Below are 14,457 nucleotides of genomic sequence, written 5' to 3' on the forward strand. Positions count from 1 at the left end.
AGGTCAGACCCAGACGGACCTCAGAGGCTGGCTCTCTTCCCATTTCACAGAGGGGGAAATGAGGCTCAGAGGGGAGAGGGATTTCCGCAAGGTCACAGAGCTTTTTGTTGGAGCAGAGCTTTCTGTTTGCCAAAACGCACTTCCTCTAAAGCTGTCATCTTACTTGTGACCATTCACCTCTTTACTGGGGAAAGGGAAGAGGGGACACCCAGGTGAGACTGTGAGCTCGTGTCTACCTATGTGTGCCTGGGGCTTGAATGCAGAAAAAAACGCCCCTGATAAAGTTGCCTGAAAAAGGGTTCCCCGCTCTCCAACCAGGGTAGATGTTATTACAGCTAAAGAGACAATAGGGAGGAAGGAAGGGAGAACAAAGGCTGACAGGGTCCTGCTGTGGCAGGACACCCATAGTTCAGGGTTTGCTCCTCTACTTCCGGCCACTCAAAGCTGACCCAGGACTTGGCAATGTCAGCTCTCCATTGTTCTGCGATCCTAGACAGTCAAATCTCTCCCCAACCCCCTCTTAGATGTTTGCTTTTCCCCTACGTCCCACCCTTGGCTCATATTAGAATCACCTGGAAAGATTTAAAAACATACCAATGCAGAGCCCACCCCAAACCAAATAAATCAGATATCTGAGGGTGGGGCCCAATCATCAATTTTTTAAAAATATCTCCCCAGGAGAATCTAATGTACAGGATTACAGAACTAATCGAATTCAGTGAGAATTATTGCCTTCGGCGATATGTTTGGAGATATGAGTAACTGATCTGTTAGAGAAGCCCTGAAGTGACAAGATGCTCAGTTCACAGAGGACAATTGTCCCTGAATTAAGTCACAGGGTCAGGATGGCCCCTCCCTGGCCATAGACCTGGCTCTCACGGTGGTGGGAGGAGATTTAAAAGAATACAATCAGGGGCTTCCCTGGTGGCATAGTGGTTGAGAATCCACCTGCCAACACAGGGGACACAGGTTCGATCCCTAGTCCAGGAAGATCCCACATGCCGCGGAGCAGCTAAGCCCGTGCGCCACAACTACTGAGCCTGTGCTCTAGAGCCCGTGAGCCACAACTACTGAAGCCTGCGCACCTAGAGCCCATGCTCCGCAGCAAGAGAAGCCACCGCAATGAGAAGCCCATGCACTGCAACGAAGAGTAGCCCCTGCTCACCGCAACTACAGAAAGCCCAAGCGCAGCAACGAAAACCCAACGCAGCCAAAAATAAATAAATTTATTTAAAATAATACAATTGGAGAAAGTTTATTATTATTACTATTATTTTTGTTGTTGTCCATTAGCTTGTTTGCAAAAGATATAACCTTTGTTTAGAAATGTAACCGTTATAGACACCAGTGCTCTGACACTCTTTGGGTCCAGCCATGACGGGAATAAAATCTCCTAAGATTTTTTTCAAGCAGACCAGTCTTTGTCTTCTTGAAGTTGTCCCATACCCTCTTGTGATGGTTAATTTTACGTGTCAACTTGACTGGGCAACAGGGCACCCAGATATTTGGTCAGATGTTATTTTGGTTGCGTCTGTGATGGTGTTTTAGATGAGTTTAATATTTAAATCGATAGATCAAGTAAAGCAGATTGCCCTTCCTAATGTGGGTGGGCCCCATCCAATCAGTGGTGGCCTGAATAGAGCAAAAGGCTGACCCTCCCCCAAGGAAGAGGGAATTCCTCCTGCCTGCCTGCCTTCCAGCTGGAACACTGGTTTTCCCCTGCCTCTGGACTTGAACTGAAACACTGGCTCTTCCTGAGTCTCGAGCCTGCTGGCTTCTGGAATGGAATTTACACCATGGGCTGTCCTGACTGCAGGTCTTGGTACTTGTCAGCCTCCATAATCGTGTAAGCCAACTCCTTATAATAAACCTCATTCTCTATACGTATATACATCCTACTGGTTCTGTTCCTCTGGAGAACCCCGACAAACATGCCCAGAGAGGACCCTGGCATCAGTATGGGGAAAGCTGGTGGAATAATCAAACTTAAAATTCCCTCAGCCTGCTCCAGCCGCTGCACATAGCCACCCAGATGAGAGGGTTACAGGGGACACAAAATTACTACGGAAGAGTTGAATTCATAATTCCCAAGGGTTGTTTCCCTCAAACTAGGATGTTGTGGAGAATTGTCCTTTTCCACTCTCTGGGTATCAGCCATCAGAATCAGAACCCCCTCCCTGGAATGGAAATGGAAACACACCAATGAACTCTTTCTGGTCCCTTCCCTTTAAAATCACAATAAAATCACTAACCTAGGGGTCCCACTACCTCATGCCGGGTGAGCCATAATACAATTGAGAAGAATATGGTTTGTTTGTGTGTGTTCCAATTCAGCCTTGGACTACCCGAGGCAGCTTAGCTCTGTACCGGTGAATGTCATGTGGTTCATGTTGTGTTTACTAGTTTCCGTTTTGGAGGATGACCTTTTCCTGACCTTGACCTTTGAGCTGGGCTCCATTTTCCTCAAGCCCATGGGGCCCCAACACGCTGACCACCTGGACCTTGCCGACTACCCTTCCTACCAGGGGCGAGGACTTGTCTGGGAATCCCCTGGTGAACAGACAGCACTGTCTGAGCATCTCAGCTGCTCACTGAAATCACGTGCTCAGCACCCAGATGCACCGTTGGCTGGAGTGAGTGACACGCTCACGTGCTCCTCTTTCTTCCATCCCGTGCCTGACTCCCACCTTCCCCCCATGTGGTACAAAGGCTCAGATGTTTCTAAAAAGGTTTGCAATCTTGCCCCTGTTTGCAGGAGTGGCAAAATAACAATACCTTTGGTGACCTTGAAACATTGCTCTTTGCAGCCGTCCAAACAAACGTCTTACTTTTCAGGGGCCCCTCTTCTTGACTCTAGGATGAGAGGTCTCTAAGGGCTGTAGGAAGGTGGGAAAAGTTAAAAACAACTATAATTTGGAAAGCCAGCCAGGATAACTGCAGTCCCTGGTCCTGATGGAAAAACTCCCTTTTGGAGTTTTCAGGGCCAGCATCCTAATTTGGGAATGCTTCTCTCACCCACTGGATTTTGGGTCAGGGGGTCATTTGGATGTTGGTGGTCTTTCTTGCCCTGTAGCCTTCCCTGCTCACTATAATCCTGGTGGCACTGTGACCTAGGTGCCCTGCTTTGACCCGGCCTTGGAGTGGCACGGGACCAAGCTGGCCAACGGATTCTCTCTCCCTCTGGGTGACCATTTTGTGGGTGACAGCCCGGAGTGGAGAGAGCCTCCCTCTTCCTGTCCTGGCGGCAGATCCACCCTGTTCCCTGCCCTTTCTGGTGCCTGATGCTTCAGCTGTTCCTTCAATGCTCAGCCACTTTTCATCTTGGAATATTAAATGAACCATATGGGCTTCTATTGCTTGTATCCAAAGAACCTTTATCGGTATACCTCCCTTCCTAAAACACGATACCGATGTGTCTTAATTGTTGTAATTAAAGTGAGTGCAAAGTAAGTTGGTTTTGAAATGTTCAGTAGGAGATTTTCACAGTGCTGTCCCCAGCCTTATCCTCCCAGCCCAAACCCCAGCCGGTAAAAGAGGATCAGGAACCTTGTGACACCAAGATTCACTGGTTGAAGCTTCTTCTGACTGGGTGAGGCTCTCTGAGGGTGAGTGGGGTGTGGAAAGGATGCTCTCTTAGGAATGATAACAGGCTGGTGGCTGTGCCTGCCTCGGGGTGTCCCCTACCCTTCCCTGGGACAGGGATCTTCAACGGCATTGGAGTCTATACCTGGTGGCCGGAGGAGTGGTTTCCGACTTGCCAGGTGAACATTAGTTGATACACATCTTGGGGGAAGGGTCATCTCTGCTTGTTGTCCCAGGACGGTGTAGGGAGAAAAGTCTAGGTTTTGGAGTCAGCCAGACGTGGGTTCCAATCCTGGATCTGCCACTTACTAGCTCTGTAGCTTTGAGCAAATTACCTAACCTCTCTGAGTCTGTTTCCCTTTTAGTAAAATGAGGACAATTGTACTGATATCCCTACCTCGCAGAATCCTTCTGATGTTTTGCATGAGGCAGCCCGTAGAGAAGTCATTCACAGCACAGATGCTGGAGCTAGATTGCTGGGTTCAAATCCTGATTTGACCATATAATATCTATGTGACCTTGGGACAATACCTGTCTTCTCTCACTTTCCCATATTCTTTTTTTTTTTTTTTTTTTTTTGCGGTACGCGGGCCTCTCACTGTTGTGGCCTCTCCCGCTGCGGAGCACGGGCTCCGGACGCGCAGGCTCAGTGGCCATGGCTCACGGGCCCAGCCGCTCCGCGGCATGTGGGATCTTCCCGGACTGGGGCACGAACCCGTGTCCCCTGCATCGGCAGGCGGACTCTCAACCACTGCGCCACCAGAGAAGCCCCTCCCATATTCTGTAAAATGGAAGTAATAATAATATCTATCTTATAGGGTCTTTATGAAGACTAAACAAATTAACATTTGTCAGGTGCTTTTCCCACTACTTGATGTATTGTGAGTGCCACAGAGATTTCTGTTAAATAAATGCAAGTGTTTGGCAGTATATGTTGCTATTATTGTCATTACTCCCAATGTCCAGCTCAGTGACCTGCCGGCAGCTGGGGCTCGTACAAGCGTGTAGATGTCCATCTCTCAAGATGGTCTCGCGTTCGGGGAGCTGAGTGCGGGTCTCTCAGCCCCGCTGGGTAGAGGTGGTCCTGCCAGCTCTGGGGGCAACCTCACCTGCCAGATGGGCCTTCCCCACTCTGCAAACGGACACACCAGACCCCTCTCTCCCGGACCATACTGACCTGAGCTCTCCATGGGGGCCTGGGGTAAGTGTGAGGAGGGTGTGACTGTCTCAGGCAGCAGAATGGAAAGTAAGGTGCTTGTTTTCCTGCAAAGAGCTGGTTCTGCAAAAGAAGAGACAGTTAGTGGTGGGTGGGACGTGTACAAAGTATATTTGTGGAATGGAGAGGCTCCCGGGGGAACGAGGCTTCTCTCAAACTGGAGGGGAGGGACTCTAGATTTATTTAAGAAGTGCTCCTATGGTGCTTGCTATGTGCCAGACACTCTTCTAAACACTTAAAAACTATCAACTCTTTAATAGTAACCTTATGAGGTAGGCACTATTTTCTCCCCATTCCACAGATGGGGAAATTGAAACACAGAGACAAATAACGATTCAAGGTCAAATAGCTAGTAAGTAAAGGAATGAGCCCTTGAACTCAGACCATCTGGCTCTAGAGCTCATGCCCTCAATCATGACCACAGGCTGCCCCACTGTGACCCCAGAGGGAGGGACACCCAAAGTCTGCTTCCCAGGGCAACACACTCCACAACTGAAAAGCAGAGGAACTCTGAAAGAATCCAAGAGCTTGTTCTTTGAAGAAAAAAAAGATACACACATACACACACACACCTGGGAAAGCTAATTGAGAAAGAGAAAACAAAGAGACAATATTAGGAATGATAAACATCCCATATGACATTTATCTGTATAAAGAAAGTCTGAACCCTCTGTATCATACACAGTTTTCTAGGGAAATAAAAATGACTCAAAAGGCTCTAGAAGAGTTATAAAAACTGCTTATATTAGTAACCAGTGAGGAAACAGAGAAAGCCATCAGGTAACTGGCTCTTAAAAAGTGGTATCTGGCTCAGATGGTTCCTTTGATAAGTTCTCTCAAACCTACAGAATGAAGCAAGTTTTTATGTTACTTAGCACAGAGTTTACTGTCCCAAAGAACAGAGAAAAAAGAAAAGATTCTCTGAAAAAGCCAGCCTACCCTCGGTACCAAAAATCGAATGAGGATAGTTTAAAAAAATAGGGCAAGCACTTCACATCCACTGGGATAGCTACTAAAAAAAGAAATACAACAGAAGAGACTTCCCTGGTGGCAAAGTGATTAAGAATCTGCCTGCTAGGGACTTCCCTGGTGGTGCAGTGGCTAAGAATCCGCCTGCCAATGCAGGGCACACGGGTTCGAGCCCTGGTCCGTGGAGATCCCACATGCTGCGGAGCAACTAAGCCCGTGTGTCACAACTACTGAGCCTGCGCTCTAGAGCCCGCGAGTCACAACTACTGAGCCCACGTGCCACAACTACTGAAGCCTGCACGCCTAGAGCCCGGCTCCACAACGAGAAGCCACGGCAATGAGAAGCCCGCGCACCGCAACGAAGAGTAGCCCCCGCTCGCCGCAACTAGAGAAAGCCTGTGCACAGCAACGAAGACCCCACGCAGCCATAAATAAATAAATAAATAAATAAATTTATTACCAAAAAAAAAAGAAAGAAAATAGATCAGTGGTTGTAAGGGTTTGGGATAGGGAGAGGGGGTGACTACAGAGGGGCAACAGGGAACTTTTGGGGTGACGGATTTGCTCTGTACCCTGTGGTAAAATCGATATATGTGTTAAAACTCATTGAACTGCAGAGCAGTAAGAGTCAATTTTACTGTATGTAAATATAGAAAATAAAAAGCTATTAAACAAAGAAAGAAACCCACATCTGAATTGGTAACTGGGATCCCGTGCTTGGGTACTTAGTAGGCTTTGACCAAATTCTAGAATTTACCAAGAAAAAGGCATGTGTGTTCAATGGTGCTCTCACAGCTTTAAAACACCAGATCATTGACACACAAGGCACAGCTACCTCTTGAGAAACATCCGAGGAGCTGGAGTGGAAAATAATTGACGTATTTTAATATATACCCTTTTTTTTTTACCAGTTTAATTTTTTTAAGCTTGTGCATGTTTTATATACTCTAAATGCAAATAAGCCTCTATATCTAATTACCAATTTATAGGAAATATGGAGATTACCAGGATGCAAAATCCAGCGTTTGAGAAACTCTACAGGACGAACATTCTGTTTTCTTTAACAAATAAATTGCAGGGAAGATGGGGTGAAGGTGAGGAGGGGAGACGTAAAGCCAAAGGAAGGGGGGGGCTACAGATTAACAGGGTTTAAGAGACATTATCAACCAAGTGACTCTTATTTCGATCCTAATTCAAACTATTACAAAAAACTATGGGGTTAGGGGCTTTCCTGGTGGCGCAGTGGTTGAGAGTCCGCCTGCCGATGCAGGGGACGCCGGTTCGTGCCCCGGTCCGGGAAGATCCCACCTGCCGCGGAGCGGCTGGGCCCGTGAGTCATGGCCGCTGAGCCTGCGCGTCCGGAGCCTGTGCTCTGCAACGGGAGATGCCGCGAAAGTGTGAGGCCAGCGTACCGCAAAAAACCCCCAAAAAACAAAAAAAAAACTATGACATTCGAGGCAACTGGGAATTTGAACACCACAGAAATTTGGGTGGAGGGAGATAATAGTTTTGTAGTTCTGTTTGAAAAAAAAGTAACAGCTGTTGTCTTTTCTTAAATTAAACATTCAATGCTGAGGTAACTAGATTCACACGCAGTTGTAAGAAATAACACAGAGAGATCTCACGTGTGCTTTACCAGTTTCCCACTGTGGTAACACCTTGTGAAACTGCAGTGCAAGTATCATTACCAGGATATTGACATTGATACCTTTTTATTCAGATTTCCCTGGTGTGTATGTGTGTGAGTCCTTTATCTTTTAATGATACACACTAAACTATAAAAAAAAAGTGGTATCCCTTACCCATAGGCACTGGTTTTCATTTTTAATACATTTCTACATCTGATGTCTTAATATGAAATAGGTTTGACTTTGTTTTTATTATGTGGCAGAGGGCACACAAAAGAGAGAGATGACATGTATGTAAGTTGGGAAGCATAATAAAATAGACATCTGTGAGCTCATCACTCAAGGACACGGCCACTGAATTACACTGTGCGTGTAACTTATAATCTCAGGGAAAAAACAATAAAACTGTTAAAATAATTGCTCTTCTCTTCCTCCCTGGGTCTCTGGGACTGCTGTACTGTAAGGTTGACCATGCTGAGCTGTGGGCGTAACTTCTGGAGTCTGAGGAATCCGGCTCAAGTCCCAGCACCCCCATCCCCAGGGGGCCTACTGGGGGCCTCTCTGAGCTGCAGTCTCCTCCTCTCTTTGTGAGATGGACACCCAGAAGAACCAGCTAGAATGTCAGACTATTTCATGATGACATTTTGATCAAGGGCTAGGCATGCAGGTCGGGGAACTAAAACTCCACTCAAGAGAGGAAGGTGTCAGGCATTCATGCTGTTTGTTCTCTCTAAAAACGTGCAGTGGCATGTTTTGGTGGGCAAGATTGACACTGAAATCTAAATGAACTATGAAACTTCAAACATGAAAGTTCGACTGCGAGTGGAAGACCTTGTGGGTGTTCCCAGTCTACACAGAGGAGCTGGAAAATGGCAACACAGTCAGAACCACTGCCCAAGGTGGACAGGCAGTGGGAACAGGGCAGATCCCCAAATCCAGGGGTGGAGGGAGACAAAGAGAAGCTTCCCAAGTGGGAGCCCAGAAGTTATGTTCTCAAGTCCCCCTCTATCGGTTATGTGGTTGTGAAGAAGGATGGTAATAACCTCTGCTCCAACCCCACCGCCCCACCAGGTCCAAGCCACCATCATTTCTTGTGCAAATTACGGCAGTGCCCCCAGTGGGTCTCCCAGCTTCCACTCTTCCCCCTACAGCCTAGCCCCTGACTGAAGCCCTCCAATGACTTCCCTTAGACCTTATCATAAAGTCCACCCTCCTCACCCTGCCTAAATCTTGCCCGATCTGGCCTCAGCTGCATCTCATCCCGCTCTCCCTCTGGCTCACCAGGATCTCACCTCATGGCTCTTTGTGTTCCTCTAACTTGCCAAGCTCAGTCTTACCTCAGGGCCTTTGCACACCTCTGCCCGGAACACCTTTCTCCCAAGCCTTCCTCACAGCCGGCTCCTTCTCAACACTCAGGTCTCATTTGAAACGTCACCTCCGTAGAGAGGCCTTCCCTTGAGCAGTCTTTCTAAAATAGCTTTCCCAGTCATGCTCTAGCATACTCTTTTATTTTATTCATAGCTTTCATCAGGATCAGAATTTTCCCATGTAATGATCAGTTTTCTGGGCTCTTCATTAGAATGTGAGCTCCACAAACAGTGGGTTCCAGTGTCTCTTATTCACCGCAGCATGTCCAGTGCCTAAGGCAGTTATCGGCACCCAGGAGACAGTGAATAAATATTTTGGAGAAATAGTTGAATGATGAACCAGGGCTAGAGCTCAGATCTCAGCCTGGGGTGCCCAGTCATGGCCCCCTCCCTTCCCTTCATACCCATTCTTCCCCTGCTCCAAACCTCACAGAGCACCCTCTGCCCGAGGAAAATAAAGTACACACACAGTTAAACTTTTTTTGGGGAGGAATCGGCTAATAATGACCATTGAGCAGACTTAAAGGAAAAGAAACCACAAAGATATAGATTAAAAGAGAAGCGTAGGTCGCGTCGGGGAAGGGATAAATTAGGAGGCTTGGGATTAACACATACACACTATTATGTATAAAATAGATAACCAACAAGGACCTACTGCATAGCACAGGGAACTATACTCAGTATTACATAATAACCTATAAGGGAAAAGAATCTGAAAAAGAATATATGTAGCTGAATTGCTGTGTTGTACACCTGAAACTTACACGACATTGTAAACCAAGTACACTTCAATAAAAAAAAAGAGAAGTAGGGACTTCCCTGGTGGTCCAGTGGTTAAGACTCTGCACTCCCAATGCAGGGGGCCCGGGTTCGGTCTGGGATGATGTTTAATGGAAAGCAAAATTCTAAGAAGTTTGAACAATCGCTGTCAGAAAGCCTCCTTCATTCTTCTATTCATTCATTCGCTCACTTATTCACTCATCAACCATGTATTCGGTGCCCGTATGCATTTGTGCAGGTCCTGGGTATATGCTGTGTCACCCCCTTGTTCCTCTGCAGGGGACCTCTGTAATCTATTTCCTGTCCTTTGGGGCTGCTGACCACGCCAGTATGGGGCAGAGCCCTCAGGGGTCAAGGCTGCACCAGACAGGAAATGGAAACAGGCAGAACCCAGGTCATTCTGGCAAAACGCAGCAACATCTCAGTTGTCTCACTTCAGGATGATGTGAATTTCTCAGGAAATAAACCTTGCCCTTTTAAGCACCCAAACTTGCCTCTGAGGTTTCCCCGATGAATCTCATGGGAGTTGACTGCACGTACCTCACCGTAACACAGTGAAGATTTCAGGGGCTGCTGGTAGGTGAAGGAAGCCTCCATCCTACGCTGAAAGGCTCCTACTTTCTCACGTATGAATCCCGTTTCAGCAGTGGGGACTGCACCTCGCACAAAGTGGGTGGACGGGGCTGCCGTCTGGCCCACTGCCTCACTGGCCCTCCCAGCCAGGAAGGGCGAGGCTCCGTAATCCATCCAAAAGGGTGCTTGCTGTCATCTGTCTGTTCAGCGGGGATGCCTCTCTTAAACTGGAACAAAGACTCCTCTGTGCGGGTGGCTGCCCTGTTGCTGTCTCTGCTCTTTCACCAGACTGCCAATTTGCTGAACGCTGGGGAGCCAGATAAACACATGGCATTGTCTTGTATGTAAAACAGGGAGACAAAGCCTGAGAAACTGGTCTATGAAAAAAGAGCGTGGAACTCCCATGCTCTTGGAACATCTATTTGGGCTGCTCCGAGGCCCTCTGGCTCTCTTCCTAGCTCCTGGCAGTGTTTCGAGGGACTGAGATTGCTGAGTAAATCAAACAGCATCTGTGGAACACTGTTCACGTGGCAGAAAGTGCGCCAGGCCTGAACGTTTAGAGGTAAATAAGTGAGACACGGTCCTTGCCCTTAGGAGCTGGGGGCCTACCAGCCCATGACTTCTCACTGACTGCAGTGTGGCCCTACTCGCCACGTTCTCAGCCCACGATTGGCACACTGGTGTCCATGCCCACAGCAAGCTTGAAGACACACGTGTTACACGGAAACCAAGGGTAGTCATCAGTTAGCCATTAATAAATACTGCCTTTGCTGATCAGGCTTGCTTTAATTATTTTTACAAAAACTTGCGTGTCCTCCAAGTGCCATGAAGCCTGAACGATAAGACGTTTGCCCAAGTGGTTTTTTAGGAACTCAAAGCTGTGTCCAGTTTGAGTTTGAGCCCATTAAGACTGGTTGAGACCCTCCATCTGGGCAGGCGCAAATGTCCACTTGGTGACCATTTGGCGTCAGGGGCCCAATACCTCCACCCTCAGAACACGCTAACGGCACCATTTTCTGAGCATGCGTCCCATGAAGAAGCCTGTAGCTTAGTTGCACCTGCACAGAACGATGATTACCTCACCTTCTCTTATCCCCATCACCTTTCCCCATGCTCCACACGCCTCATCTTTATCTCGTAAGTACCCCTCGCCCCCTCGCCGTCAGGAAGGCAGATCTGAGAGTTGTTCTCCCGTCTCCTCGATTGGCTGCCTCACGAATAAACCCTTTCTCTGTTGCAAACCTCAGCATCTCAGCATTTGACTTACTGCGACTCGGGCAGACCAAACGTGTTTGGTAACATGTGCACGGGGAACCAGAGACTTGCTCTGCCTGGTACATTGTGAGAATTTACTGCCCACACTAAAAACTCTGCCCGTGGCAAATGTCTGGAAGGTACACATGCTATTCAGTGAAAAAGCAAGCGTCCTCCTTCCCTAGAAGCAGCCACGGTTCTAGAAAATCTGACTCTGTAGCCCACATTTAAAAGTTAGATTTCACATAAAAATCAAGATTCTCAACTTTTACTTAGAAGGAATAACTGGAAGATCTGGAAACAATGGGCCCATAATTCCACGTGGCAGCAATCAGTGGGCTTGGACTGCAGCTGCCCCCCTGGAAGGGCCAGGCACCCGCCCCTCCTACTGCATCCACCACTGTCAGCTGGTCTGTGGCATTGTTCGTGCTTCCTGCTGGGCTCTTTGAGGCAGACAAGCTGGCAACCCACAAGCTATATAGATCTTTCTTGATTTGTGACGGGGTTACACCCCAATAAACCCATTGTATGTTGAAAATATTGTAAGTCGAAAATGCACTGAACACACCTACCCTTACAGCACATCACAGCTTGGCCCTGCCTACCTTAAACCTGCTCAGAACCCTTCCATTAGCCTACAGTTGGGCAAAATCTTCTAACGCAAAGCCTACTTGATGATCAACGGTTGACTATCTCACGTAATGGATTGAATACTCTACTGAAAGTGAAAAATAGAATGATCGTCTGGGTGCAGAACGGCTGTAAGCGTATGAGTTGTTGATTCCTGTGATCACGTGGCTGGCTAGGAGCTGCCCTGCCCAGCATATCGAACCCCATATCGCTAGCCTGGGAAAAGATCAGAATTTGAAGTACGGTTTTTACTCAATGCACGCTGCTTTCCCACCATCGTAAAGTCGAAAAGTCTTAAGTCAAACCATTGTAAGCTGGGGACTGTCCACTGTGGCCCAGGTTCCAGTTCTCAGAGAGGAGAGTTAATTGCAGACACGCCTGACGTGAGCTGGGCGTTGCAGTTGCCCCGAGGTGCCATGTGAGTCATTCGACAAGCATTTACGGTACACTTCTCTACTTCTCCGTAGCCCCTGATGCACTGCATCGTGAATGTCAAGCACTTGTACGAACACAAGACAGGGTCCCTGTCCCCAAGCTGCTCTCAGGCTAGGGAACGGAATCAAGTCTGTTCAGCATGGTTGCTACGGCAACTGGCACAGGAAACAGAGATGATACTGATGCTGAAAACACTGGTGAAGAGGCAGCGGTCCCATGGGAAGGGGGTCCCAGACACAGTGGTAAGGACGCTGCTCTGCCACTTGTGCGGGGCATTGGTCCCCGGCTCCGTCTCGGATGACCGACTGTGGCTTTTGTGCTGCTAACCAGGCGAATGGCACGTCCAAGCTCAGCTCCCAAGCCCCTGCCCTCCCCCAGTTCCCCCAGTCATAGCGAGAATGCGACATCACAGGATAGAAACACACCAGCCTCTGCCACCAGTTAGGAAGATTCCCAGCAGCTGGTACGAGCAGCACGGAAAGCGGCCAAGGGGCGAATCCCAGCCACCTGGGGGCAGCCCCACGGTCACGGCACTGCGGCCTCTCATACATCCCCCACCCCCATCCCTGGCCAGTGCTATTCGTTCCTTGTCTCATTTGCTCAATAGTGATTGAGCCTTATCTGTCCTACAGACTCAAGGTAGGAGAACCAGGTCTTCAACTGAAGATCATATAAGTGGATGGATTCATTCATTCACGCAACGAATATGTTTCGAGCCCCTTCTAAGTGTGAGACACTGTTCCAGTTCCTGGGGATGTGGCAATCAAGTAGGCAAAAACACCTGCTCTCATAAAGGTTGCACCCCTGAGGGTACGTAGTGAGGGTGGGAGTGGGGGAAGACAATAAATTCCATAATTAAGTTGTATATGAGATGCTGAGAAGTGCTATAGGAATACGGCTGAGAAGGGGATCGCGAGGTTCCAGCGTCGGGGGTGCGATGTTAAAAGGTCTCCCTAAGGAGGTGACATCTGAGTAGAAGCCTGCGGGAGGAAAGGAGCAAGCCAATGTCTGCAGGAAACATGTTCCATGCGAAGGGAACAGCCACCCAAGCGCCGAGGAGGGAGGTGCCCGAGGGTTTTCAAGGGACAGTGCAGCTGGGGTGCAGTCGGCGAGGGGACAGTAGGAGGATGCTGGCAGACAGTCCTCCCGGGTTTGTGCCTGTCTGGTGAGCTTTTGTTCCAGATCATTTCTTCAAGAAGGTTTGTATCGTGAACAGCCTTGGAACAGACAGCAAGGATCTCCTCCAGGGCCAAGGGTGGATTTCTCTGCTGACCAGTATGATAGAGACGATGTCTCCCTCCAGGGCAAAGATGGCAGGTTTGCTCGCAGCCCACGGTGAACACTGGGGGTTTCCTTAGCTCAGGGCTAAGCTCAGCCGTGACGCACAGCATGCACTGGGGGCCACCTCCCCGCTCTCCCAGGGGACTTGGGGGCAGGACGCTCACACTGCCTGTTGCACCGTGAGTGATAAACACCCGGGTCTGTGACTCTCGAATCTCGTGTTTTCTGCCAGCATCCCTAAAATTGTGGTACGCTAACCTGTGAGTCACAAGGAGGGTAAAATCTTAGACCCTTTCCAGCAGAGGGGCGAGACCAGAAACAAAGAATGAACGAGTGAATGAATGAATTGGGATTCAGAGGACGTTCCTCCTTAAACACAGAACATTAGCAATGAACGGTCCTCAGGGCGGGTGCGAACACATGGCCGTTCACTGCCTTGGGATAAAATGGGCCACAGGACCAGCCACAGAGCCACAGAGGCGGTTCTGTGACACGCAGCAGGAAGAAGCAGACGGGGGCCCTGTTCGCAGCTGCGGCTGCCCATTCTCTCTGTGCAAGAGATCATGGGAAAGACTTCCCTGCTGGAGGAAGGGCTGCAGAGAGCAGGACTGAGGAGGCCTGGCTCCGGGTCAGTGTCTGGCCGTGAAGATCCCAGCTTCGGAAGATCCCCTGCCTGCCCCATGGCTGGGTCCCGGGCCAGACTCTTCAGACAGGAGAAGCCACCCCTTGGGAAGAAAGACAC

The 14,457-nt window shown here is 48.8% G+C and overlaps 1 protein-coding gene across 6 annotated transcripts in view; it reads right to left on the reverse strand.

Annotated features, from left to right (window-relative positions):
* The window catches only part of PIK3R6 (phosphoinositide-3-kinase regulatory subunit 6), a 46,254-nt gene that overhangs the window by 29,805 nt on the left and 1,992 nt on the right, over nt 1-14,457 (reverse strand). For all 6 annotated transcript variants that reach the window (XM_060290611.1, XM_060290614.1, XM_060290610.1 and 3 more), the window contains exon 2: nt 4,760-4,861. In XM_060290611.1, coding sequence (XP_060146594.1) covers nt 4,760-4,772 — 13 coding nt within the window. In that variant the 5' untranslated portion in view covers nt 4,773-4,861. The remainder of the gene's footprint in view (nt 1-4,759; nt 4,862-14,457) is intronic.

This window comes from Globicephala melas, chromosome 20, assembly GCF_963455315.2.
Source record: "Globicephala melas chromosome 20, mGloMel1.2, whole genome shotgun sequence".
In the NCBI taxonomy this organism is placed as follows: Eukaryota; Metazoa; Chordata; class Mammalia; order Artiodactyla; family Delphinidae; genus Globicephala; species Globicephala melas.